This window comes from Aspergillus ochraceoroseus (genome assembly GCF_002846915.1).
Source record: "Aspergillus ochraceoroseus IBT 24754 chromosome Unknown P175scaffold_4, whole genome shotgun sequence".
Taxonomy (NCBI): Eukaryota; Fungi; Ascomycota; class Eurotiomycetes; order Eurotiales; family Aspergillaceae; genus Aspergillus; species Aspergillus ochraceoroseus.
In genome coordinates, this window is record NW_024468479.1 from 1,804,662 (window position 1) to 1,831,456 (window position 26,795).

The 26,795-nt window shown below is 49.2% G+C and overlaps 12 protein-coding genes across 12 annotated transcripts; 8 read left to right on the plus strand and 4 right to left on the minus strand.

Moving 5' to 3' along the window:
• Positions 1–223: 223 nt before the first annotated feature.
• Positions 224–520, plus strand: P175DRAFT_0437897 (uncharacterized protein; the record flags this gene model as incomplete). Its single annotated transcript, XM_040893875.1, has 2 exons — positions 224–411; positions 487–520. 2 exons carry the CDS (start codon positions 224–226, stop codon positions 518–520), a joined length of 222 nt encoding a protein of 73 aa, XP_040752459.1.
• Positions 521–1,134: 614 nt separating this feature from the next.
• Positions 1,135–1,809, minus strand: P175DRAFT_0532438 (uncharacterized protein; the record flags this gene model as incomplete). Its single annotated transcript, XM_040899967.1, has 4 exons — positions 1,135–1,490; positions 1,597–1,622; positions 1,702–1,715; positions 1,801–1,809. The coding sequence occupies 4 exons, from the start codon at positions 1,807–1,809 to the stop codon at positions 1,135–1,137; spliced, it is 405 nt and encodes a 134-aa protein (XP_040752460.1).
• A 520-nt stretch (positions 1,810–2,329) lies between these two features.
• On the plus strand, positions 2,330–5,084 carry P175DRAFT_0459191 (TFIIH/NER complex ATPase/helicase subunit SSL2; the record flags this gene model as incomplete). The annotated part of the gene is made up of 3 exons (XM_040894696.1): positions 2,330–2,357; positions 2,415–2,531; positions 2,588–5,084. The coding sequence occupies 3 exons, from the start codon at positions 2,330–2,332 to the stop codon at positions 4,909–4,911; spliced, it is 2,469 nt and encodes an 822-aa protein (XP_040752461.1). The 3' UTR covers positions 4,912–5,084.
• A 214-nt stretch (positions 5,085–5,298) lies between these two features.
• Positions 5,299–5,728, minus strand: P175DRAFT_0501699 (uncharacterized protein). The gene has a single exon (XM_040897225.1). It carries the CDS (start codon positions 5,546–5,548, stop codon positions 5,360–5,362), a length of 189 nt encoding a protein of 62 aa, XP_040752462.1. The 5' UTR covers positions 5,549–5,728; the 3' UTR covers positions 5,299–5,359.
• Positions 5,729–5,824: 96 nt separating this feature from the next.
• On the plus strand, positions 5,825–6,419 carry P175DRAFT_0501700 (uncharacterized protein; the record flags this gene model as incomplete). The annotated part of the gene is made up of 2 exons (XM_040897226.1): positions 5,825–6,000; positions 6,249–6,419. Coding segments are annotated over 2 exons (183 nt in total), but the record flags the coding sequence as incomplete, so codon positions are not given.
• A 928-nt stretch (positions 6,420–7,347) lies between these two features.
• On the plus strand, positions 7,348–8,287 carry P175DRAFT_0501702 (uncharacterized protein). The gene is made up of 2 exons (XM_040897227.1): positions 7,348–7,434; positions 7,492–8,287. The coding sequence occupies exon 2, from the start codon at positions 7,555–7,557 to the stop codon at positions 7,804–7,806; it is 252 nt and encodes an 83-aa protein (XP_040752464.1). The 5' UTR covers positions 7,348–7,434; positions 7,492–7,554; the 3' UTR covers positions 7,807–8,287.
• Positions 8,288–9,210: 923 nt separating this feature from the next.
• P175DRAFT_0459195 (uncharacterized protein) lies at positions 9,211–10,954 on the plus strand. Its single transcript, XM_040894697.1, has one exon. It carries the CDS (start codon positions 9,327–9,329, stop codon positions 10,803–10,805), a length of 1,479 nt encoding a protein of 492 aa, XP_040752465.1. The 5' UTR covers positions 9,211–9,326; the 3' UTR covers positions 10,806–10,954.
• On the minus strand, positions 10,931–14,505 carry P175DRAFT_0501704 (glutamine-dependent NAD(+) synthetase). Its single transcript, XM_040897228.1, has 15 exons — positions 14,351–14,505; positions 14,190–14,293; positions 14,008–14,126; positions 13,796–13,946; positions 13,680–13,738; positions 13,396–13,585; positions 13,316–13,341; positions 13,175–13,266; positions 12,961–13,125; positions 12,496–12,908; positions 12,072–12,406; positions 12,046–12,048; positions 11,889–11,932; positions 11,391–11,808; positions 10,931–11,250 (listed from the first exon to the last, which is right to left on the minus strand). The coding sequence occupies exons 2-15, from the start codon at positions 14,216–14,218 to the stop codon at positions 11,141–11,143; spliced, it is 2,154 nt and encodes a 717-aa protein (XP_040752466.1). The 5' UTR covers positions 14,219–14,293; positions 14,351–14,505; the 3' UTR covers positions 10,931–11,140.
• Positions 14,506–14,723: 218 nt separating this feature from the next.
• Positions 14,724–16,415, plus strand: P175DRAFT_0501706 (NAD(+) diphosphatase). Its single transcript, XM_040897229.1, has 3 exons — positions 14,724–14,946; positions 15,000–15,446; positions 15,526–16,415. Exons 1-3 carry the CDS (start codon positions 14,850–14,852, stop codon positions 16,230–16,232), a joined length of 1,251 nt encoding a protein of 416 aa, XP_040752467.1. The 5' UTR covers positions 14,724–14,849; the 3' UTR covers positions 16,233–16,415.
• A 174-nt stretch (positions 16,416–16,589) lies between these two features.
• On the minus strand, positions 16,590–20,503 carry P175DRAFT_0493373 (uncharacterized protein; the record flags this gene model as incomplete). The annotated part of the gene is made up of 2 exons (XM_040895961.1): positions 16,590–20,069; positions 20,123–20,503. 2 exons carry the CDS (start codon positions 20,501–20,503, stop codon positions 16,590–16,592), a joined length of 3,861 nt encoding a protein of 1,286 aa, XP_040752468.1.
• A 489-nt stretch (positions 20,504–20,992) lies between these two features.
• P175DRAFT_0501710 (putative flavin dependent monooxygenase) lies at positions 20,993–22,754 on the plus strand. Its single transcript, XM_040897230.1, has 2 exons — positions 20,993–21,157; positions 21,220–22,754. The coding sequence occupies exons 1-2, from the start codon at positions 21,087–21,089 to the stop codon at positions 22,595–22,597; spliced, it is 1,449 nt and encodes a 482-aa protein (XP_040752469.1). The 5' UTR covers positions 20,993–21,086; the 3' UTR covers positions 22,598–22,754.
• Positions 22,755–24,185: 1,431 nt separating this feature from the next.
• On the plus strand, positions 24,186–26,628 carry P175DRAFT_0493375 (uncharacterized protein; the record flags this gene model as incomplete). The annotated part of the gene is made up of 3 exons (XM_040895962.1): positions 24,186–24,719; positions 24,774–25,604; positions 25,678–26,628. The coding sequence occupies 3 exons, from the start codon at positions 24,186–24,188 to the stop codon at positions 26,626–26,628; spliced, it is 2,316 nt and encodes a 771-aa protein (XP_040752470.1).
• Positions 26,629–26,795: the final 167 nt, after the last annotated feature.

Genomic DNA, 26,795 nt, shown 5'->3' on the forward strand with positions numbered 1-26,795 from the left:
TGATTTCTGCAGCCGGAATTCTTTTCTTCCGTTTCAATCCTTCAACTATGAACTCGCCGAGAATGAGTCTCATCTTATGACTCCGGATCATGCCTTCCTGATATCTCCACGCCCCGCAATCTCTCAAGTACACAGGCTGTATAAGTAGAGGGGATATCTTGGGTTTTGAACTCCTCCTCCTCCTCCTCCTCCTCCTCTCTTATACTTCAATAAATCTATCACAATGACTATCGCCCTGCAATTCGTCCGCCCAACTATCCGGCATTTCTCCGTCCATCGTCCCCAACCCAATACCCGCACCTCGCGATTCGTTACAATGTCTTGCCTGATTTCTGCAGTCGTCCTTCCCTTTGTCCCACCAGCCCTCGAGAGTTCGCGGGAGAAGAACCAAGGCTATCCCAACCACAGCAAGTATGTCCATAAAAGAACTTCACTCTCGATTAGGGAAATACCCAGACAAAAAGTACTGACTATCTATCGTCACAGACCGCATCCTCCACTCTGCTTTCATGCGCGCTGAAACCCGTTGAGCGGAAAGGGGCTTCCGAGCTATAACTTCGACGACGATTCGGGTCCTGGAGTAGAAGTTAATGACCACCTGCTTTTTATTTGCGACTACCTACTTGTTCTTCATGCGGTTTGGTTGATTGTTATTCCTGCTGGCGTTTTGGCATAGGCATACATACATATGCATACCATCATCCATTCATCTATCTGGAATCTGGAAGTGTTGGTATTGGTATGGGGTTGGGGTTGGGGTTGGTTGGCGTTAGAAATTACCCGTCCATCTTTATACACCGAAGATTACAATATACCTTATTATTACTCGTTGATCATGAAATCTGACGTATTCTAGACGCTTTTTGTATACTGGGGCTTCAAGTTGTGCAGGGTAAATCCACTCAACGAATACCTACGTAAACAACGTCTTTTGTCTATTCCAACCCCCCCAGAACCCTCTCAGAGCTTCCAGAGCCACTAGATCGCCTGAGGAGATACAAGAACATATATAGTAGAGGTCGTATCACACTCATATCAAGATCATGTATCAGACTTTTCCGGTGCCCTAGAGTATGCTCCCCATCCACGCACATATAAGGAAGAAAATACAAGAGAGAGAGAAAAAAAAAAAAATTACAACCGGTCCCCTCTAGGCGGTCTGAACGGCCGCGTAGCTTCATATTTCCCCTTCTCTATAAGTCGCTCTTCCTCCGTCAAGGGCTCGTGACGGGTTGGCGCAGGGTCATGGCCCACTTCCTCACTTGGGGAGGCTACGTCGTCCGGGGCATTCTGGAGACGCGCTAGATTCGCGCGTTTCAAACTCGGATCTTGGGACGGTGGCGTAATCGATTCACTCAGAGCGGCTTGTTGGCGTCGGTGCTCGGCTTCCATTGCGGCGAGCTGGGCCTTGCGCCTCATCTCGGCTTCATGTCTGCTGGCTCGGTCGGCGTTGATCGACTTCTTTGCAAAGTAGTAAGCTCCACCGCCGGCTGGAGAGGGTTCAAAGGGTTGACGTTAGTGGGATGGTTCAATTTGTTTCTGGCGCATCTTTGGACAGATGGGACTACGGGAAGGGTTGGGTTGGAATTCTTTTACCGACGCAGAGAGCCCCCCAGCCTATCCTGTTTGCATTATGGGCTTTGGTTAGCGATTGCACCCTGTTGGCTCTGCTTGCCAGAGTAATGAGACGAGGGCGCTCACCAGGTTGATCGGATCTATTGGTGACGCAAGTGATGGTTAGTCCTCAGACTCCCTGGCGTGATTGTTGCCTTTGCTTCTTGGGGTTAGCATAGTACGTACTGTATTCATTGTGATAGCTGTGTCTTTCTTCTTCACGGTGAAGGGGGGAAAAAAAAAAGGAAAGAGTAGATGTTGAGTTGAGATACTACGTCAACAGTCGGCCGAAACTCGGGCCCTGAAGAGACGCTAGTACGGAAATGGACTCGACCTTCACTGTCCAATCAGAGCGTAGAGTCGCCACTGGAGCCCCAGGCCTGGCTGCCTCAGGCTCTCTACATCTCGTCTTCTTGTCGACCTCTTTCTTCTTTCATCACGCATTTTGCCTTCCTTGCAACTCTCATCGGCGTCCTATCGACTACTTTCCTGCGCCCAAAGAGACCCTCTGATATCGGAAATCCTACGTTACTCGCTGGTTGCCTTTTATCGCCTTGAACAAGGGATGATCTATCTCCCTTGAAGCTCAACTGGAGCGCCGGTAGCCCAGAGGAGCCTCAGCTCTCATTCGCTTTCGGTTCAAACCCACCTCTAAAAAAAATTATAGACGATAGATATATTATAAAGAAAAGGATACAGAGGAGAACCCCGCGTCATGCCGTCCAAACGGAAGGCGACTGACAGTATGGCTTTCGCTCTTAGAATTGGGTAGATGGCAGTGAAGGCTGACTATCAGCTAGGTGGTCGGTCTAGTAGAGCATCCAAGCGGGCTACTCCTGTGCCTGATATGCAGGACATCGATAGTAGCGATGAGTACTCCGATTACGAGGAGGATGCGAAACAGGATAAGATCAAAGGTATTGGACACCGGTCTGAGACTAAAGGCAATGGCTGACTGACCCGTCGTCTAAAGAAATGGTGGATAAGTTCTCCCTCGAGTCGTTCAGCAAACAGAAAATCCAGAGACAAGACCCGAATTTCGGCTACAAGGACTTTTCCTCGCTTTCGTTGAAGCCGGACCATGCGAACCGGCCGCTATGGATTGACCCTCTGAAAGGCACTATCACCCTCGAGAGTTTTTCGCCGCTTGCCCCCCAGGCGCAAGACTTCCTGACCACCATCGCCGAGCCGCTTTCACGCCCGACGCATTTGCATGAATACCGATTGACGGGTAACAGCTTGTATGCGGCCGTATCGGTTGGTCTGCAGCCCCAGGATATCATCAACTTCCTCGATCGACTATCGAAGACACCCCTCCCGGAAACTATCAAGTCGTTCATCATTGATTTCACAAAGTCGTATGGAAAGGTCAAAGTTGTGCTGAAGCATAATCGGTTCTTTGTGGAGAGTACGGACCCTGCGATGCTGCAGATGCTCCTTCAAGATGAGGTTATCGGAACTCAGCGTGTACAAGGATCGGAAGGGATCATTCAACAGGCGGCTCCGAAAATGGGTGGTCTTGTTATTCCCGGTACCAAGGATGCTGCGGGTGTTAAACAAACATCGGAGCAGCAGCCTGTGGAGGATGGTGCGGCAAAGCGCCAACAGGAGGACGATATCCTTTTAGCCATACGCGATGACGATGACGATGATGAAGAACAGGCTCAAGTACACAGTTTCGAGATTCCGAACGAAGCTGTGGAACCGGTCAAAGCAAGATGCCAAGCCATGGGATGCCCAGCTCTGGAGGAGTATGATTTCCGGAACGACGAAATCAACCCGACCTTGGATATTGATCTGAAGCCGAACGCGCGGATTCGAAGCTATCAGGAGAAGAGCTTGAGTAAAATGTTTGGTAATGGCCGTGCCAAGAGTGGTATTATTGTCTTGCCTTGCGGTGCGGGCAAAACCCTGGTTGGCATCACTGCAGCCTGCACGATTAAGAAGGGAACCATCATTCTTTGCACCAGCTCGATGTCTGTCGTCCAGTGGAGGAATGAATTCCTCCGATGGTCGAACATTGATCCGGGTGATATCGCCGTTTTCACATCGGACAATAAGGAGAAGTTCCGTCGGTCCACCGGTATTATTGTCTCGACGTACTCGATGGTTTCCCAAACGAGAGCCCGATCGCACGACGCGCAGAAGATGATGGATTGGATGCAATCCCGGGAATGGGGTCTTATGATTCTGGACGAAGTGCACGTCGTGCCCGCGTCCATGTTCCGTAAGGTTACTTCAGCCATTGCGACCCAGAGCAAGCTTGGTCTGACAGCAACCCTCTTGCGTGAGGACGACAAGATCAAAGATCTGAACTTTCTTATTGGCCCGAAGTTGTATGAAGCCAACTGGATGGAACTGGCGGAGCAAGGCCACATCGCCAAGGTTCAGTGCGCCGAAGTGTGGTGCCCAATGACGACCGAGTTCTACTCGGAATACATGAGAGAGAAGTCGAGAAAGGCCGCGCTGCTCTATATTATGAATCCGCGCAAGTTCCAGGCCTGTCAGTTCCTCATCGACTACCATGAAAAGCGTGGGGACAAGGTCATTGTGTTTTCCGACAATGTGTACGCGCTTGAACGGTACGCCCTCAAGTTGAACAAGGCGTACATTTATGGAGGAACCCCCCAGAATGAACGGATGCGGATTCTCGAAAACTTCCAACACAACGAGCAAGTTAATACCATCTTCCTGTCCAAGATTGGAGATACCTCCCTCGATCTACCTGAGGCGACATGTCTGATCCAGATCTCCTCCCACTATGGTTCTCGTCGTCAGGAAGCTCAGCGTCTCGGTCGCATTCTTCGGGCCAAGCGTCGTAACGACGAAGGCTTTAATGCTTTCTTCTACTCTCTCGTGTCGAAGGATACAGACGAAATGTTTTACTCCTCCAAACGCCAGGCATTCTTGGTTGACCAAGGCTATGCATTCAAGGTTATTACCCACCTTCAGGGCATTGAGAATTTGGAGGGGCTTGCGTATGCAACCCCCTCGGAACGGCGCGAGCTCCTCCAAGAGGTCATGCTACAGAACGAGACATCCGCCGAAGTGGAGAATGTCACCGATGACCTCTTCTCTGAGCGATCAGGCGGCCGAGCTCGAGCCAAGGGCGGTGTGAAACGCAGTGCTGCTACGCTCAGCGGCTTAGCGGGCGGGGAAGACATGGCCTATATCGAGTACAACCGGAGCCGGAACAAGCAGCTCAAGGACAAGAGTGGCCACCACCCTCTGTTCCGTAAGATCGAGCGGGAGCGCCAGAAGAGGAAGAAGGAATTGGAGGATTTGGGTATCCGGTGATCTGCATCTGCATCATACCACCTATTTTGCATATCTATGAATCCGTTAATATTTCGAATAGCGGTGAAATCGGTCCAGTGGAGAGAGTTTTGTTTTTTACATCTAAGTGCGATTTGCACAGGTATCCTTATATACCAGAGACTGTATTCTATTATAATAAAAAAAAAATACCCTCCCTGGAACACTTATAACTTAGTTCAATATTAATCGGATGAATCAGACCAACCTACTCACTCACTAGATGTAATTATTCTGTCTCCAAAGCTGGCTAACCCACCAAACAACGCTTCCATGCTCTGGGAGCGTTTGCCATCCGCTGGTTCCCACATTAAGCCCAGTATCATATCATGTGTGTCTGCTCCGGATGTGTTCTTTATCCCTGCAGACCTGCACCTTCACCAGGCCGCTGAGCAACGTCTTGGTCATGTACCAGGCAGGTACTGGCTAACTATCGAGCCTTCGACCGGGAGGAACTGCCGGGGGATCGATTCAAGCGTATATCCATAGGCGGAGGCTCCGACTGCGCGACGACATCGTATTGTTCATGGTCATGGTCATGGTTATGGTCATGGTCATAGCAGGCAACTCCCACGTGGCTAAACTTCCGGATCCAAGATGCTTTGATATGTTCATTCATTTCTATTGAAGGGGGAAATAAATCCAGTGCTTGTGGCTGTTACTCCTACGCTGGTTCATCCAATCGACGAACTCTCTAAATGCTTTCGATGTGGGCTGAGAAACCGTGGATAGGCATCGTATACAAGGAGAAGCCTTAACCCTTGCTACGCTGGGACTTTTTTTTCATATTATTTAATGAAATAAACTGCATGGTTTTCGTATTAGAATAGTAGAGCAAAGCAAGAATACTAATATAATAACGATTTAATTAAATTAAATAATATATGAAAGTCCCCCTCAAACACCCGTGGTATGACCCGTACACCGTGCTGAGTTCTACGCGCGCTTCGGAAGAACTATGGCCCGCAGGGCCATCTTTTCCGTGCTGTAGAACCTGGGGATGTTGCTTAACCTGTTAGCTATAGAGATTCCTATATTATCTACTTTTATAAGTTATTACTATGCTAATACCTACTTCAATGCCTACTTGAATGCCTGCTAATACCTGCTTTAATACCTGCTTTAATACCTGCTTTAATGCCTGCTTTGATGCCTGCTAATACTTGCTTTAATGCCTACTTTAATACCTCCTTTAATGCCTGCTAATATGCCTACTTGAATGCCTGCTTGAATGCCTACTTGAATGCCTACTTGAATGCCTACTTGAATGCCTACTTGAATGCCTACTTGAATGCCTACTTGAATGCCTACTTGAATGCCTACTTGAATGCCTACTTGAATGCCTACTTGAATGCCTACTTGAATGCCTACTTGAATGCCTACTTGAATGCCTACTTGAATGCCTACTTGAATGCCTACTTGAATGCCTACTTGAATGCCTACTTGAATGCCTGCTAATACCTGCTTCAATACCTGCTTTATTGCCTGCTAATACCTCCTTTAATATCTACTTTAATACCTATTTTAATTCTAACTTCCATACTTACATTAATATAGTAGCTACTGAGTTCTACGCGCGCCGGCGGTTCGGAAGAACTATGGCCCGCAGGGCCATCTTTTCCGTACTATAGAACCTGGGGATGTTGGTTAACCTGTTAGTTATAGAGATTCCTATATTATCTACTTTTATAAGCTATTACTATGCTAATACCTACTTAAATGCCTACTTGAATGCCTGCTAATACTTGCTTTAATACTTGCTTTAATACCTACTTGAATGCCTGCTTTAATACCTGCTTGAATGCCTACTTGAATGCCTACTTGCTTTTCCGTGCTATAGAACCTGGAGATGTTGGTTAACCTATTAGCTATAGAGATTCCTATATCTACTTTTATAAGCTATTACCATGCTAATACTTACTTAAATACCTACTTTAATGCCTATTTTAATTCTAACTTCCATACTTACATTAATATAGTAGCTATCATACTATAATTAAGACTATACTATTAGTTTGCTATATGCCCCAACAAGCCGCCGAGCGTAGCGAGGATTTAAGGCTAGTATTAATTAAATAATATATGAAAGTCCCCCTCAAACACCCGTGGTATGACCTGTACACCGTGCTGTAGAACCTGGGGATGTTGGTTAGTATAATATATAGAATCATTACACTCCTCTAACTTCTAAGTGAAGCCCATGTGCCGCAGCTGTTACGGATACTCCGTACAGTGAAATAGGATCAGACGAATTCCGGGCTTTTTTGGCGCAGTTAGTCTGCAGACCCGCTTGTCCTAAATAGGCCAGAAGTTGAAAATATTCCCAATATCTGGCCCTTTTTGGGATAAGTGCATATGCACTATTATTTCTCAAGACATAGTTATAAATAGATAACCGAACCCTCTTCACCCTAGTTAACCTACAACAAGACCTGAGGGGTATACCTCACGCAAACATAGACACTATATCAACACATACAATTTCTCGGTGTAGCACACTTGGAAGTAATAATACCATGATTATCTAAGAAACAGAGGCGTGAAACTAACAAACGATACTAGAGACCACATACGCGGCGGAGCAGCGGATCAACCCCACAGCTACACGACAGAAATCGACGCGGCATGGCGGGAAACGTCGGGGACAAGGCAATGCAAGGGGAGTGGGAAGAGATTTTAGTTTGTGTATTCGAAATTAAGGAGTGCATGATAATGGAATTTGAAGGTGTTTCATGCAATATTCTGGACGAAGAAGGGAAGCAACAAGCGGGCCCCTTCAATGAAGAGAATGGTTTGGTGAAACAGGAAGTTCGGTCAGGAGATCAATGCTTTGTACTGAAAGCACGCATCAAGTTCGAGAGGTCGGTGTCACGATAGGTTATCCATTCGGCTTGCTTTTCCAAAACAGAGTTCCTGGGCCATTCGATACGTGTGTTCATATTTAAGCCTCACGACGAGGAGCCCGTTGCCTTTGCCCTTGGGGCAGAAGATGGAAATGCAATTTGTTATTGCTAAACTTTGCATCTCTATTTCGTCCTTCCATCTCTGGCTCGCCATTACACCTGCAAGGAAAGGTTTCGGGAGGAATTCACACACAAGATGCCGAGGCATGGAAGGCAATTCAACATACTGGTTAAGGTTTCCTTTACATGTCAGCCATGAAATGTTTAAATGTCAGGATGGAATTTATACTTAAAAGAGGCGGAATGTCTGGTTTAGTGTGATTCAAGTATTCTTGATACACGCGTCGTCGTTGTGGCTCTTGACTGATAGAAGGATCTTGCACTGCTTGTTTTAGGTTAGATATCAATATCGCATATCCCCAACAATGGTTACCTTTCAGGAAGAGTTCATATTTAGCATTTCCCGATAACTCCTCATCCCTTATCGCTACTAGGGCCCCAAGCAAGTCTGGTGGCTATTTCTGGTGTTTGCTGGGCTTGATATTGCTGACAAGGTCGTCAAAGAGATCCCCACTCATCTTGCCACCAGACCAGGATGTTGGAGTGTATGATGTTGCCCATAAAAGTATTCCGTCGATGTTCAAACTACGAAGAACAGCACATCTTTAGCATGTGATTTCTTTTCTGTGCTTTTTAGTTGTCCCATCAACCAGTAATTCTTTAGGGCCCCCAAAGATAAGAAGAATATTTCTTCGGAAGACTGGGGCTTTATTCAAGCCCTTTTTGGCTAAGTTCTCATGATACTGTTTTGCCCGCTCCCAGATTACTGGAGCTTCTTTCAGGTAACGCTCGTTTCTCAAACACGTGGAATCTTCAACCTTTTGGTGAATGCGAAGTGTTACTTTGTTAAGCCTCGAGGACAGATTTTTTATTTCCTGCAAATAATCAGGCTTTGGCTTGAAATTGGTGACCGTCCTTTCAAGCATCTCGGCCCTCGTAATCATTATTTTCAGCTGTGAAATAAGAGATGCCATCTTTAATCAAGAAAGTTATCATGCACCCACCGTGCAACAAGAAAGTTTTGGGAAGACATGGGGTGAGAAAAGTTCTCAGGCTGAGTACTAGTATCACGACTGCGGGAAGTTCTCTGACCAGGCCCGAATGTGAGATATATAGAAATGAAAGAGATCGAGGCTCATAAAGTAAGTGGTTAACGTCTAGGGGCATGTGACTGACGGATATTAGTTTATCCAGATCGGAGTATAGTCAATCCGTTCCGGGGGATCTCCAGTGATTACGTCAGCAACCCCATCGTCGTCACGTGGCGATTGGCAGAAGTGGGGCGATTTCCCCAACGGCTTCAGAAGTTGGCGGCATCTTTGGGAATCATCAATCAGATCATCATCTCCGACTTCATCCATCAACAATCCTAATTTGGCCCATTGACTTCAAATCTCGTTTCTGTGATTAGACCCTCACCCAGCCTTTCCCACCATGGCAGGTGAGGAAGACTCCAACCGCAACAAGAACCCTCCTCCTCCTCCTCCTCCTCCTCCTCCTTCCTCCTCGCCGCCTAACCGTCCATTCCCCGATGACGGGAAACCTTTCGATGCCTTTCGTCGATTCGCTGACGGACAGATTTCCTCCATGTTGCAGTCTGTGATGGGTATTCCTTCTCTCGTTTCTCCCCCAAGAACCGATCACTGGCCCATCTTCACGGAAGAACAAAATTACCAAGACGCCCAACAACGCCACCGGCAGGAACAAAGCAACGATTTGAAAGAACGCAGCGATTCTTCATCAAATCCCGAGTCCCAGGGACCTACGAGGCCGGGCAACTATTCCGCGGATTCCTCGCGAGCGCGCTGGTCCGAATTCGAAACCCCCGCACCCACACGTGGCCGCCCCTCCGACATGTTCGATATTGATATGTTTTTCGACTCATTTTTCGACCGTTTCTGGTTCGATGATTACGTTTCCTCTCGCTTCTTCCATCCCTATGCCCGTCCTCCTTTCTCGAACGTACTCAGCGCCAATTCCGCCGCCTGGCCGGTTCCATACCTCATGTTTAGTCCTTACTCGCCTCTCCACCTGGAACGCCAGGCACATTACCATTCCCATCGCGACCGTGGAGTTTTCTCGTCTCTTATGACCTCGTTAAGTCTTTCGTCTGAATGTGACCCCGAGGAGCCGCAGTGGCGGGAAGCCTTTGAAGATCTTTTGCGACTGGAGAACGGGAAACCCATGCTGGACCGCGAGCCGGGGGTAACCACCAAGCCAGAATCTGGGAAGGAATGGTTACATTCTTTGGTAAAACGAGGCAGTTTGGGTGATCATTGGAGATACGTTGCGGGGACTGAGGCGCAGCCTTGGTCGACCATCACATTCGAGCGCCCGGAGCGTGTCCAAGACCGCCCCTACCAACCCCAAGGAGAGGACTTGCGTGCTAGTGCAAAGACGGAAGTTCTTGCGGATGAGGCAGAATCGGAACCGCTTACAGAACTGGATTTGTACGAACGCTTCCTCTCAGATATCGAAGCTCGCGAGAGAGATTTCTTCCACGGAACACACGAAAGCCCTATGTTACGTCTCCTCTTACACGACCGACGCAGATGCCAAGATGAAAGAGAACATGACGACGATACCGAGAACTGGCTGGAGCTTGTCTCCGGCGGAAACAAAAGCTCAGTCCCCGATTTCGTCCAGGAATCATCCTCAGAAGCTCCAGCAGCAACCCCGACACCGGAAGATTCATACGTAGTCTCTACGCAGATATCCACAGAGCGAGTCCGTCTTCCAGATGGTTCTATCCAGACAAAAACGGTGAATACAAAGCGTTTTGCAGATGGTCGGGAGGAAACCAATGAGTCCACTGAAGTGGTCAACCCGCCTCGACGTGACCAAACCTCTCCCGACAAACAGGAGACCATGGCCACAGAACAGAAGAAGAACGGTTGGTTCTGGAAGGAGTAAGAGTAAATATATCTTCTCCCGATTTATGACTATATCATGCTTTCTAAATGTCCCTTCTCTCCCTTTTTGGCTCTCCTATGTCCTGTGAATTTAGCGTTGTTTTGCGAGTGCTTCCTCTTAAGGTCTTTTTTTTTTTTTTTTTTTTTTTTGATATATTTTTCATTGTATATTTACAAATAGCTGGCATACATTCTATTTCAGTTCATTTTCATTTATCTTTGCATCGAGAATCAAGACTCGACACTAGTTAGTCTGATGATGGTATGTATATATGTCAAAATCGAAAAAAACAAAAACGAAATTCTTGGATAGAGGTCTATCTCCTGAAGATGGGTTTAATCCGCCTTTACGCTCTTCTTCTGTGCTTTGCCTGCAGTCCACCCCCTTGATTCCCAAAACTTGACACTCTCTTCCATCTTCTGATACGCCCACGTAAACGACGGGTCTAGAGCACACAACAATCATTAATTAGCATATCCCAAACTACCCACAATCCAAGCCAAGGGAGTAAGAGTAATATGCAGAGTTAGGGGTTGGGGTTAGAGGGGGGGAAAGAAAAAAAAAGAAAGAAAGAAAGAAACATACAAAGAAACTGCCTCAAATCATGCCGATTATCATCCGGCGAATACTGCTCCGCATGATAACTCGGCGTGATAACCGTCATCTTATGCCGATTGATCGCATAATTGTAGAAAAAGTGTCTCGTTTTCTCATAGATCTCGCGGGGACTGTACTCGTTGCCCCAGACATGCAGGAGTCGCTCGTACATAGACCAGGGACCCAGCTTCGCGACTTTGCGGAGGTATCCGAAGGTCGAGAGCTCCGCGTAGGTGACGCCCATGTCGGCCTCGTCGGATTGCACGTAGGTGGCTGTGATGGGCTCGAGTTCGGCGGTTGGAGTGGCATTGAGGAATTCGGCGAGGATGGGCATGTTGAAGGAGGTGCTGGACCAAGCGATGAATTTTTTGAGGTCGACTTTGCTGATGGAGCCGATGGGGTTTAACTTTTTTTTTTTTTTTTTTTTAAATACGGGTTAGCTAGAGGATACCAAGGTTGAGGATAATAGGGTGAGGTGAGGCATACGTCGGCGCTACTGGCGTCGTACTTGGTGAGGTAGCCTCGTAAACTGGGTTGAGTGTTAGAGTTTTGGTTTCTTCTTCGGGGAATGCGTTGCCTTTGTGATTATACACACCATTCTGGAGGAGACAGGTTAGCAGGTGTACTGGGTAGGTCTTGGTGGATTATGGAAGGGGGAGAGGCACTTACCATCTACATTGGACGAAGCTAGAACGAGTAAGCCTCCTCCACCGGGCCGTTGGCGAACTGTTGGTAGTAATGAGGCGAACAGGTAGGAGAGCACCATTCTCAGGCGAGCTTGGATGTTCTGCAATGCCTGGTTCTCTGCCCGAGTGCCTCCGTGGACCTTGAATCGAGGTTGGAAGTTGGTAACGACGGTAAAGAGATTCGTGATGGCAGTCACCACGGTATCGAAGTTGAAATCGATATGATATGACCCGATTTCAGTAGCAAGTTCTTTGGCGCGGTCTCGTGTTTCTTTGCTGGAGTTCTGGGTGCCCATGTAGCTGGTGTGGAATATGCGGCTGTGAACATTAGATCTTGTAATTCGTAGCTAGAAAGAAAGAAATGAAGAAAGAAAGAAATGAAAGTGAAACTCAGAGGGGGAACTTACTTGCAAATTTCCTGGCTCGTAGTGGGAATCCAGGTCGAACCTTCAGGCTCTGCGCAAAGTCGACGGACGTCCTTGATGACTTGTTCATTCCCTTCAGTCACCGCTTTCATAACTTCCTTGCACATAGAATGAACAATTACTGCGGTAGAACAGCTGTCGATTCCTCCACTCAAGGGAAGGAAGAATCCCGCTGCACCACTTCTCCGGAGATAATCCCAGAGCCAACAGGCGGGACCAAGAGCAATTTCCTCCTCGGGGGCGTGATATCGTGGTGTGAGGGTCTCAGAAGGAGAAAGACCAGGCTCAGCATCTTCGTCCGAACGAGACAATCTCATATCCAAATCAAGACGAACAAATGGCGACTGCCGGCTGGCCTGCATGTTGCGGCTTGCCATGCAACGGTATGACCGGACCTACTGCAAGTCAGCATGGAATTCTGGTGTGTTACTCGGGTGGGGAACAGACTTCTTCAATGTCAACGGTTGCTGTAACGACCTCTACATCGTTAAGAGAGAACTGGGTTCCTTGAGCTACGATGTTGCCATTGACGACAATCATTGCACAGCCGTCATAGTACAACCTGTCACCATCACAGCCTTGTTGGTTGGCGTACAAGTAAATGCCACCACTCTGGAGAATATTAGGGCCAGGTCCATGTTCCACTGGAGGGCAGGCTTACCAGCTTAGTGGCCTGGGTGATAAGGTTAATACGTGTATCAAGCTTCTTTAGCTCGTGGTGGCTGCCGGACGAATTCGAAATGATTTCAACTCCTATAGATCATCTAAGTATAATGTACTCGAATCTTGACGAAGAGCATACCTGCGAGCCCGTAAGGGATATGAGGGCTTCATGAGAGTGTGGTTAGTGAACAATATTGGCCGTGCACGGGTTATACGTACCCATTTGGAGTGAATAATTCTTCGCACGTCTCCAAACCCAAGCATGTATCTCTAGTGCTGATTACCGCATCGCCGAAAGGCACTTTGTACTGCCCAGTAATTTTGCCGACAATCTGCTCCAAGTAGTAATCTTCTACTTCCTGTGGGCGCTGCCACGGCGTAAAGTGCCGCATCTCTCGATAATTTCCGTCTATAAAATCCAAGTCAATACACATTAAACCCAATTGAATGAATGAATGAATGAATGAATGAATGAATGAATGCGGATTGGGCGAAAAACGAACCATTTGCCAGCCACATTTTGGGACGGATGAGGATAATTTTCTTGTTGTAGAAGATCACACTCCGTCAGGTTAGCGAACAAGAAAACTGCATCGCGTCCCACGACGACTGAACTAACCGACAGTTGTAGCGCACGTTTCGGTGACGCACTGGCATGCCCACATCGACTACAATATCCTGACAGTCGGGGTGATCGATGATGCGTGCTAGCATTTCCCACGAGTGGAGGAATGTGTCCCCTTCGAGGAAGCCATCCAAGACGCCATATCCTGTTCTAAAGATTAGTAGAATTCATCAAGCAACCTCTTGAGTGTACCTAGGTATACATACCGGTAATCTCAAGCTCGGGTCCGACTCGAAGGGTAGCTCCGGCGGCTTTCGCCTGACGAACACTCTCGATAATTCGCTCGGCATTGCCCTCAAAATCAAGAGCCCACTGGTTCAGCGAGCTTTGAACGTAGGATATTAGACGTTTAGAAGGAGAAGGGTGAGCGTAATCGATGGGTACGCACCATGTAGCAAGGGTGACAAGACGGCCCATGTTGACTGCACCCTGACTCACTGATGAGCCAATTGGTTCTGAATGTCACACGAGAATAGAACCTAGCGCTCTACTCTGAGAAACTGTTAGTTCGAGTGACCAGTCAACAAGGGAGGATAGGATGCAACTAACTATGCTTACTAGGTTCTGGTCCAGGGGCAAGTCAAAAGCAGGGAATACCACGACAGCACAACAGGACAAACTGCACCGATAACAGCGCACTGAGCAGACTATCAGATTGTAAATCACAACCGATTCCCACCAGTGAGATCTCTGGCTTGTCTTTGGCTGCAGTCAGGGACAGAAAAGATGCGGCGGTGCGAATCGGCGGCCATTATGACGCAGGTCACGTGTGTGGGGTTGCCCCTCATTGGTTTTTGGATTACAATTTTACACGGGGAAACCGCAAGAAACCGCGGAAAGAATGGTAATACAAATACATCCTCCCGGCTGCGCTCGTCCTCGGTCCAGAATCGCTGACCAACTCACTATTAACTAACTAACTAACTAGTTACTGTACTTACGGATAGGAATAAGAATAAGAATCCCCTTATTCCTCTTCCTGGCTAATCTCCCTGGGGTGGGTTTGTACAGATTTCTCCTCCCGGTAAATCTCATATCTACCTGCATTATGACCAAGAACTCCCAGATTCCAACCCCAGCGCATATCCAAGCTGACTCAATGTTGGCTCGGTATTTTGGGAAAGAGACGGTGAATTATTTCTCCAGTAAGAGATCCAAGGAGTTGGAGTTGAGCGGTGGTACTGATGTCTGTTTATAGGCTCTCCTCTGAACCGTCTCTCGTTTCTGCGTTCCGAACACCCCTTCCTCTCTGCTGCCATCAGGCACCCTGCCACGCGCTTTGTAATTCTCAAGGATCTTGCGCCGCTGACTAGCTCACCGTCCGGGTTGTATTATGCCAAGTACGATGAGGTGCGAAAGCTTGTCCCCGAGACCATCTACGACAAGTCCGAGGAGGATTTGCTGAAGGGGCACGACTCGCGGAACACCGAGCCGCATCTGGTTTTCCTCGGGATGGACGAGAGTCGCAAACAAGATGGATTGGCCTGGAAAATCTACTCGGGGGCACCTTATTTCGCCCTGGATGTGTCGCAAAGAGGTTCGGACGAGCAGCAAGCGATCGCTGCGGATATAGTGAGCAGCTTACAGGCTCAGGGCCTGAGTTTCCTCGAGGCCAGAGTAACCATGACGTTCCCCGCTGATGACGGTATGTTTTTTTCACATCCCATTGCGAAACGAAAAGAAGGGAAGGGATGGGAAAATGTCTGCTTACGCCAATCTTTTAGCTGCGATTTACGCGCAAGCGCGGGCCCTGGTAGACTGGAACACCCGCAACACCTTCTGCGGCACCTGCGGCCACCGCACGATTTCCATAAACTCAGGCACCAAGCGGGCCTGTCCTCCCACTGACCTTGCCCTCGTCGCAGAGGGCAACCCCGCCGAGCGACCAGCCTGCAGCACCCGTACGACCCTCTCCAACCTTTCCTTCCCCCGCACAGACCCCACCATCATCGTCGCTGTCATCTCCTCCGACGCGAAACGCATCCTGCTCGGCCGCTCCAAGCGCTTCCCGCCCAACTGGTATTCCACCCTAGCCGGGTTCATCGAGCCCGCCGAATCAGTCGAGGACGCGGTACGGCGAGAGGTCTGGGAAGAAGCCGGCGTGACGCTCTCGCGCGTGGTCATCCATTCAACCCAGCCCTGGCCCTACCCGGCTAACCTGATGATTGGAGCAATCGCGCAAGTGAGCGATCCGGCCCACGAGGAAATCAGCCTGAAACACGACCCGGAGCTGGAAGATGCGCGGTGGTTCGAAGTGGCCGAGGTGGAGGAGGCTCTGAGGATAGGAACCAGCGGGTTGGGAGAGAGCGCCGGGCCCCAGTATAAGGAAGGTGGACTGAGACTGCCGCCGCCGACTGCGATCGCCCACCAGTTGATTCAGGCAGCGATCAATATCGATTTCCTTGACGGCGATAAGAACTCAAAGATGTAGGTAAGAGGTGTTGCAGATTGCCTTACTTGCTTGCTTGCTTGCTTGCTTGGTGTGCATTGTATTGTCCTGTACTGTGTACAGCTACCGAAGCAGACCTAGACCCGACGTAGATCATGGCAGATTCCTCAAACTATATAGATAGACGATACAGCACCAAATATATGAATTATCACAGAACCGAATGAACCTGAAGACTGTGCGAACCAGCCGTCCTGTATAACCAACCCGATAATATTAGGAGAACACACTACGCAAGGATAGAAATGAACGCTAATGAAATCGAAAGAGGGAAGAGAGAGAGAGAAAAAAAAATTAAACCAAGGCAGACCTAGATCTATAGAAACAAAAAAAAAAAAATCAAAGATTCGCGTACACCGTTCCATCGCGAAGCTCATGTATACCCTCCTTACCAGGAGGCGAACCAACCTCCGCATACCGCCTTCCGTCTCTCAGTTCATGGATGGTGACTCTGCGATGAGACTTCCTCCGGCGCGAACCCCGGCTAGATGTCGACGTGTCACCGCGGGCTTCGCGGGCCGCTGAATCGACGCTTCCTGCGTCGCTCGGCGCCGCACTGCTAACTGGGGTCGGACCCCTGCTTTCCTGTTCCACCGATGCTTGGAGCTGGTTATCTGCCACCATGGCCATCCCGCCTTCCTGATACCATTGGCGCAAGTCCGTAGCGAATGATTCTTCTTCCGATCCGTATTCAACAGGGGGGCCGTTGACTTGGGGGGTTCCGGTGGCCGTTGTGAAAACCGCCCAGGCACTTGTGCTGTCGCTGAGGAGCATCACGGAGTGGTCCAAGGTTTTGACTCGGAAGTTTCGTAGTAAAATAGCGTCTCCTTCAGCAAGAGACGGCAATGCTGACTTGTAGGGCCGCAGGATCTGAGCAGAAACGGTAGTGCCGGCCATGGATGGATCCGTCAGCTGGAGAGTAAGAATAAAGTCCTTTTTCCCCGACGCAGCCCGGACTGGCGGGCGGACTTCGGTGGCCACTGAGATTGTATCGACCAAGGCATTATAGTGATCAACCAGCGTGGCAAGAGGGGCAAAATAAGAGAGCCTGCTTCGCAAACCAGGATAATGGCGGTCTACTGAAGCCACTCGACCCCTGTTGATGATCTCCTCTGGTTTGTCATCAAGCTCAATGCTGGCTTGCAGAATCCAGTCCTCATTGAGTGACGCGGGGTTCTCTGTGCTTTCGACAACCAAATCACCTTCGATTCCGTGTTTTGTGTCATCTTCGGTCTCGTCCGGACTCTTCGCTGATTTGATCGTTACGGCAATTGAAGAAGATTCATCTTCTGTTACTACTAGCGACTCTGTTATATTCTGCGTGGGTTCGGGAGTGGGCGGTGCGTCGGCAGGAGCTTTGATAGAAGGATGAACCGGCTCAGTTTCAGTGATTTGCGACGCGTCCGGGGTTACCGGTTGCTGAGCGGGTTGACGGATTGACGCCTCGGGAGAATCCTCAAGAGGTCGAGATATTATCGGCAACGCGGCAGCGCCATCAAGTTGAAAGGCAAGGGCTACCCTGTGGGCATTCCCTAGGGCCTCGCTGCCTGTTGTTGGTTCATCCTCAACAGGAACCGGACGTTCGTCGTGATGGTGATGTCCGTCGTTCATGCTCTCATCAACGCTATCAGTGTTGCCTTCAAAGGCCCGAGTTTCGTATAATTTAGGGTCAATTGCCATGTCGTAAGTATGCGGCTCGGAGCCACTGCCAACATAAGATTTTTCAACAGATCGTGTGTTTGTTGATGTGTACACAACAACGTCAAGGTCTTTGTCAGGATTATAAGAAGAGGGTTCTTGGGATTCCTCAGCAATCTCATAAGACTCCGAGATATTGCGAGACGGTGCCGGGTGGAGGGTTTTAGGCAATGTTGGAGGACTAGCCTCCATGTCCCAGTGAGGTTGTTCTTGCATGGGCTCATCATGGCCTTCCACTGGTTGTTCCACATATGATTCCTCGTCCATCTGCTCAGGTCCATGATGTCCCTCGTGAACTATCCCTTCATCCTCCACAAGCCCGTCGTCGGGTCGAGCTTCCTCGTACGTCATCTCCTCCTCCTCCTCCTCCTCTTCTTCTTCTTCTTCTTCGCTCTCTTCCTCACCCTCGGCTTCCGATGCTTCATCTTCGCTTTCTGAATCCTCCATTTCGTCCGCAGAATATCTCTCAGCTTTCGAATAGTAGTAGCTCTCATCTGACACCTCGTCAATTTCTCGTGTTGAGCCTCGAGGAACATTCACCGAAGGCCTAGTAGGGGGTTCATCTTCGCTGTCGCTATCTAAAACAATGACCTCAGGTTCCACGGTTCTTGGGCTAAAACGCGATCGAATTTGTTCTTCAGACCCACTGTATTCTGATTCTATTTCAGATTCGGAGTCATCATACATGCGCTCAAGCCTGCTCTCCGGCTCTTCATCGTCGTACCCTTCTTCATATCGCTCTTCGTCGCTTCCGTCCTCTTCCATTTCGTCGTACTCGTCATAGTTGCCACGTTCCTTGGAATCATCTCGAGATTCCACTGATGGGGAGGACTCGCTCTGAATAATGTGTCCGCTAGCATTCCTAGGTGTTCTTGAAATCTCAGCATAGTCACTGGTTTCAGACATTTTCTCGCTAGCCTCTACGGACACCTGGTCCTCTTGGTCTGACTCTGACTCACTGCCCTCAGAGTCCTCATACTCATCCTTTACTACCACTGCAGCTGATGGAGAACAAGGGTTTTCTACTTCTTCACCTTCAGGCTCTGTCAAGGATTCCTCTTGCTCATCAGGATGACCTCGCTCAATCGAGCCTGCTTCGACAGCATCCGTCTCGGCGATATTCGAAGGCTCCTCTTTATCCATTGCATCTGTATCCATAGTGGATTCAAACTTCGGACTTTGAGAGCTTCGTTGAACTTCATGTGCCGAGGGGGTCGGCTCCGGGACAAGGCCGACCTTGTCAGTGGATGCAGGAGCCAAATCATCACGTCCACCGGCTTGAATTTCTTCGACAACAGTTGGCACGTGAGGCAGGCCGAAGCTAGTCGGCTCGGGTGGTGGAGCTGTAGTTGGAGCCGCCACATTGTGAGTAGCTGAAGAAACACGCCCGCTGGTATTGTTGGGAGTGGTTACAAGGGGAGAAGGAAGAGGAAGTCCAGGGGAGGGAATCGGATGCAAGCGTGGGGTATCTGTTGGGAGATTAGAGGAATAGGCTGGGATATTCTGTTTGACGACGTCCGGGGTTCCGGTTCGTAAAGGGGTGTTGGGATGGAGAAAATGCGTATCATCATTTTCCCGGTCAGGCAGTTGCTCCGTATTTGTTTCTGAAGCCTCCACTCGGGTTTCCATAGGGAAAACATTGGCTTCTGAGGTATGAGTGACTGTCGCTCCATCTTCTGGCTCGGACGGGATATTGGCCGCCTCCATTTGTTCACCAATACTATCCCCATCAACATCTGGCTCTTCCGCTAGACCTTCATCGAATATTGCCATCCAATCCTCCGGTAAATCTTTCTCCCCAGGACTTTCAGGCTCATCGATCACACGCCACTCGTTGGCTCGCATGCTAAACCTAGGCCGTTTCCTCCCCTTCCCCGGAATGTACCCGTCCTCTTCCGCAAAATGATCGAACGCGGTGTCGGAGATTCCAAAGGACATCCGAGATCTTCCCAGAAAGGCCGGTGACTGCCACGCGTTTGAGCCTAGCGGACCTGAATCTTGTGTGTAGCCATTTGCAGCGGGGGTCGATGGAACGGCCAGCATGCCATCATCGGGAGTCGGAGGTTGGGGGGATGAGCGTTCGACTTCAACAGTGGATAGTAGCTTCGAGTCCCGCCAGACCTATACTCTAGTAAGAATTCTGTTTAGTTCCTCCGTCAGACTCAAGTAATCACCTCAAGAAGCACATAATTATCGAAGTGCACATCCGACGAGACACCTTTTCCGGGCGTCTGTGTCGCATCATTTTTCACAAATCTCGACCCAGCCAGGCTAAGATAGACACTGTCCCCGATTCCAACCTGTGACTGGGCGACCTGCTCCGCCGCACGGCCGTGGAAGAAGACCTTCACCTGTCCATTCGAGCGTCGGAGACGGAAGTCGGGCTCGGCGAGCAGAAGGCTGAAGGACTTGCTGGACGAAGAATAGGGCCATAAAAGCGTTACAGTCGCATGGATAGACCTCTTTTCCGAGCTGTCGGCCTCGAGCTGTGCGATAGGAACGGCGGTTGAGCGTAAGGCGTCTGACACCGGGGGTGTCGGCTCGTGACTGTCCATGGCCGCGAAATCAGGATGCGTCGGTCATGTTTCCTGGATTATGAGCACTGCATGGTCCGTGGCCAGATCTCAAGCTTGGGATATTCCGAAATAATCAAGCGATATTGCGGTGAGACCCTGCAGGTCGAAAGTGTTCTTGGAAACGCGTATGGAGGATTTCTGGGGATCGCAATCGATGAAGCTTCTTGTCTTTGTTGGTGGCAGTATCGTAATATTACGTGTAATTTTGCTTATAACTGCCTGTATCAACGTAATTATGGTAATGATCCGCAATATCGTCCTCTTTAACCCGAAATCCTTAATGATTCATATTCTTTTGGTTATATTCTCGATTCTAGTTTGCTTTTTTACTGCAAAATTATCTTTCCAGTGCATGTTTCGCCGGAAACCTCCTAATTTCTGGCCATGGATGACTATTATCAGCGGGGGGTTCGGCTTGTATACATAGTTAGTTGGAGTCGGAGTCGCGAACTCTTCAAACACCAAAGTGGCACCATTCCGCGGACATTCTACTGAAGGGGTTGACTCCTATACTTCTAATTCCGGGTACTTACTGGATTCTCTTTGATTCGGGTGAGAAACGATGGCCATAGCCAAACAAATCCGTCGAGTGGCCGTCATTGGTGCGGGGCCATCGGGTCTTGCTGCAGTTAAGTGCGGACTCCAGCCTTGAAGCCCTTGGGGGATGTATGTGCCTTTGCTTACTAGAGGCCTAGATATCTCCTATCTGAGAAATACTTTGACAAGATAAATGTCTTTGAAAAGAGAAGCTCCGCCGGTGGGGTGTGGAACTACTGTCCCGGAGCCTTGAAGGAGTCCTCGTCAATCCCAGTACCCCAGGTGAATCCAAATGAGCCGTGTGAGGAGCCAATTTGGTATCCAGCGGGAGAATCCAAGGCAAAGCAAACGCCAATGTTTGTCTCTCCGGTTTATGATACTCTGGATACGAATCTGCCCAAAGAGCTGATGGCATATAGCGAGAAGCCATTTCCACCCGATGTGCAGGATCTTCCCAGACATTTCACGGTGAAGAAATATCTCGACGAATATGCTGAGGATGTCAAGAAATTGATTCGGTTTGAGACTCGGGTCGTGGATGTCCGAATGAGTAGCACAGAGGCGGATGAGTGGTCAGTAACAGCAGAAAACTTGCGGACAGGGACGAAGACAGTCGACTCGTACGATGCGGTGGTGGTCGCAAGTGGGCACTTCGACGTCCCCTATCTACCTGATATACCAGGTCTACATGATTGGAATGACGCCTACCCCGGCGTAATCTCGCACTCCAAGTTTTTCGATTCTCCAAGACCCTTCCGTAATAAGAAGGTTATAGTCGTCGGTAGCTCCGCATCAGGTCTGGATATTGGCAACCAGATCAATGAGCTAAGCAAAGGGAAAGTGTTGGCATCGCAACGAACAGACCTTTATTTGTCGCCTACTGCCACAGACAAGGCTTATTTTCCCGAAATCGTCGAATTCCTCCCTCCCGCGAGTCATGAAAGAGCTGTCCGGTTCGCAGATGGTAGGGTTGAAAAGGACATTGACGCAATCGTCTTCTGCACGGGTTTCTTTTACTCGTTTCCTTTTCTATCATCGCTCGATCCACCTGTCATTACCAACGGCCGCAGGGTGAGAAACACCTACCAGCATCTTTTCTACCTCTACAACCCCACACTGGTGTTGCCTGTTCTACCACAGCGGATTATCCCATTTCCACTCTCTGAAAACCAAGCGGCGGTATTCTCGCGTGTTTGGTCTGGTCGTCTCAGTCTTCCATCTACAGCTGAAATGGAAACCTGGGAAGCTTCAACGGTAGCACAAAAGGGGGACGACAATGGCTTTCACCTCATGCCCTTTCCCCTGGACGCGGAATATATGAATATGTTTCATGACTGGGCATCTTCTGCGAACCCACGTTCTCATCTCGAAAATAACGGCAACGGCAAGCAATGCAATTTCTGGGGGGAGAAGGAAAGGTGGATCCGACAATTGTGCCCAGAGATCAGAAAGGACTTTACGATGAGAGGTGAAGAGCGTCGCTCTATCAAAAGCCTTGAACAGCTTGGGTACAGGTTTGAGGAAGGGAAGAAATGAGCAACAACATGGTCCATAAGATAGAAATCCTGTTAGCGATATCAAAAGAGCAGATGTCTAGAGGTTGTTTTTTTCCGGGCATATTTGGGGGAAGTAAATATATATCTTGGGATACGCAGTGCGGACATGATTCTATAGACCAACAAGAACCCATCCTCGATTTTAATTTTCAGCTCCGGTAACCCAGCCAAGTCTAATCCATCGCTATTCCACATCAAATCCTTAATTCTTCTTCCAGAGAACCGACAACTGCATTCCAGTAGTATACTGACTGGAATTGGGTGCCGACAACACGTCACATCACGTGTGGCGATCACCCGTGCAGCTTTCCGTCAAGCCAAAGTTGCCGGTTCATACTCTCTTCCCATTCATCCACTTTCCCTTCACCCGGTGGCTTGGATTCAGCCTCTCTGTTCGCATTTCGGAGGCGAGAATTAGCCTTTCATATATTTACCTACTGTATCTCTTCTCTACTACATTTCTTGGTCTCTATCATGTTCCAGCAAACCTCCGCCATCGTGTACCCGCACGCATAATGCGCAGCAAGCGGATAGCTTCTCCTCCGGTATCTACACATCCGCAGGCGACTTACGAAGAAAACGGCGCAAAGGCAACTCATCTGTCTTTCCAGTCACGAAGAAGGAACTACGAATACGAGTGACGTGCTTGGTGAAGACGAATATTGTATCAACTATATTCTCGACGAGACGGGAGCTCGGTCTTTAATAGATTGGGAGGGACCTTGGACACCAACTTGAGTGAGTTTGGCTCTAAATCGACGTGTATCTCTCTCGAAGTTAGGTTGGAGGAAGGGTATGATAGCGGCAAGTTATCTAACTTCTCGGGGGTTTACCTAGGAACCCAAGGAACACGCCGACGACGCTCCAAAACAAGTCTGGGAAGGGAAGAAGAGACGTGAATCCCAAACGAATAGCGACTCGATTGACGTCTCACTGACACAGTGGCACACACATAAGAAGACCTAGAACAGTCGTTTGTTCCTCTGAGCATCGCATCGGACTCGGCACAACAACAGGAGAACAGTGCAGTTTTAACCAGACAAAAGAACACATCCTGGTGCCTGTGTGTTTGAATATTACTGGATAACACTGATACCACCTGAATATTGACTTTCTGACGAGTTAGAGAGACTATAACCCCGGCGCCCACGGCATCAGGCTTGCCACAAAGCTCCTTCTGTTTCGGACGCGAGGGATCCGAGCTTGGACGGAGTAACGGTTGAGAGTAAGGCATCTCGACAGTCAAACGTGATCTCGAATATTCAATTCGATACTCCAACAGAAATTCCAGAAACCCTCCTGTATCCTTGAGTTTGTCGGGGAATCAACTATTGTGTATCTCCTTTGGCTCAGCGTGTTCTTTGACTCTATTAGTCTCCTCTCCAGTACCCACGCTTCGCGAACCGCTGCCTTGGCGGGCCCCCTTTTTCGCAGGTAACCTGCTATTCGTCTTTCTGAAGTCATGGTGCTGACTTGTTTGTAGAACAGTTGCGTCCGGATTGGCGTCAGAATCTGAAGTAGCACACTCACCGTACATAGAAAGTCAACTTTCAACTAGACGAGCCAGAATGGATGATTCACAAAAAGAGGAAGTCTCTTTGGCTGACGCAATGGAGAAGTACAGCCACATTGAGGGTTGTACGCCGCGCGAAAAGATCAGAAATGCATATGCCAAACTGCGTGAGAAAAACACCGCCGAGATTTTGCAAAATGACCCCAGCGCAACACCTTCCTCAGTAGGAGATATCGAGCCTTCGGTGCCAGTAGCGATCCCAGAGACCGTGGCGCCTCTCAGCGTTAGAGTTGACAAAGAACCCCGTCATCATGCGCAACCAGAGCCAGCATCGGCGCCAGAGGATCCCTTAGAATCGGCGGAACCCCCGCAAAATGATGTTCAGACTATCCAGCCCAGCGCATTGACGGTAAGCCATGCTGAGCTAGTTTCCCCAGGTTCTGTTCACCTTGGACCGTCCGAGTTTGCCGTGCCGCTTCCGATGGACTCGAGAGTTAAAGATGATTATGAGCGAGTCTTGCTAAACGAAACCGAAAGCTTTTGGGAATATATCAAAAACACTGATTTACAAGAAGTACCGGAACATGAGGTGAGACCATGAAATATCGGCCCTTGGCTGTCGTTTCTCTAACGTTCAAATCAGCAAGGGCGCCTTCTATCCAAGATGCAGGAGGTTCTGCAACATCTTAGCAACGTGGCAACCCACCCTGACTTGAATATTGCCCAACATATAACGGATACAGCACCTGATCCGGCAAAGGAAGCTGCTTGGGCTGAGTATTCAAGTGCCAAATTTCTTCTCGTGAAGTACCTGGTGGAGGCTGCAACAGATCATGATTTACACCTGGTCATTACAGTTGGTGGAGAGAAGACTCAGAAGGTCGTTGAGCGTTACCTGCAAGGCAAAGGCCTTGCATATACGCGGCCGAGGCATGAAATGGGCTCTGGAACCAACATGGAAGTTTCTATGGCGAAAGGGTCTTTGAGTTTTGGAATACAACTCAGTACACATAATGATGGCGTGATCGAAACCTACAAGCCTCCTGCAGCAATTATTGCACTTGATTCATCTTTGAACACGAAGAGCCCATCCGTGGAGCATATGCGAACCACATATGCGCGCAACGGGAATCTACTGCCTGTGATTTGGCTTATGGTTGCTAATTCCAGCGAGCATATTGAACTCTGTCCCCCAGGACCTTCGACATTCCCGCATCTCGTGACAGTTCTTAAACATTCGATGCGTCTTCGTAATATGGTTGGTGATCTCCAGGATGATGCTCTTGGGGTTCACGAAGATGCAGTTGAAATTATGTCTGCTCTTCTTTCAGACAACTTCAACGCCTATTGGACATTGCCGCGAGTTGAGCCTTTGCACGATGTGAGTTCGACGGAGCTGACACGAGATGGTCAGAGTGATTCCAGTGGTGGAAATTCACAGCCTGCGAATCATGCCTCCCAAAAACGTCTATTCGTGAGTGTTCCCCCCCCCCCCCCCCCCAAAAGAAAAATTAGTAGCTATTATGGATTGATTGACCGTCAAACAGGTAGAAGATCCTGCGGAGTCTGTCACTAAACGGCCCAGGATAGATGTGTCGCAAGAGACTAGCCAATTTACAGATATTTCGAAGGCTGCAACGCAGACTCTCGATAACGATTTGCATGCGCTGGAAAAGAATCTTGTGCATATGAGAAATACGCATGCAGCAGCCCTTGACAAGTTACAGAAAGCATTGATTACGACGCAATCTCGTCTGCAGGAAGGGGAAAAGATACTAGAGTCACTACAACATCGGTATGAAAGTCAAACTAAAGAATTCCACAGAATTCGACGGGAGCGTGACGGCCTGCTGGAATCCAAGGCCGCGTCTGATCAGAAGCTGGACAAGCAGAGAGAAGACATTGCCAAGATTAAAGATGAGCGTACGCAGCTGCGACATGACCTGGAACAAGCACGGGAAGCCCTCAAGAATGGAGGAGGGGACGCGGCAGAATTGGAAAGGGTCCGGGAGGAGGTCCGGCGTCTTACGAAAGAGAACGCAGGCTTGGAGCGGAAAGCTGAATACGAACGCAAGCAGGCCGAATACACGCGGGAGCAGTACCAGACGGCGTCCAACGTTGCCGCTCAGTCTGGGAACGAAAACCGCGTGCTCCGAGAAGAAAACGAGCGCCTGAAACGGAAAGCGGATAGCGAGGCTGTCCGCTTACGGGAGCTGAACATGAAGAACGATGAGACACAGCACCTAGCTCGTGCGATTGAATTGGAAGCGCTTCTGGTATCACGCGAGGACGTGCTGCGGAGAAAGGAGGAAGAGCTGCGTGAAATTCGCAAAAACCGCCCGTCTACCCGCTCGACCAGCAGCCAACCTCGAAGTCCCAAGTGGACGGCTAGCAGCCGGCCGACAAGTCCTGGCTTCAATAATAACCACAACAGCAACGGGACCGGGTTCGCAGGTCGGGGTAGTGCACTGCGGTTCAGCTCGGAAATGTCACTCTGAACAACCTTCATCTCGAGGTTATTCACGTACAGAATAATCATTTCCAAGAGCTGTGTTCTGGGTTCAACCTTCGTGGCTCTGGTTTATATCCATTCTATATAATTTTGTGCCATGTTCATGCGCTATATTTACCAGAAAGGGTTCCAAGTTAAAGGATTGAGATATAT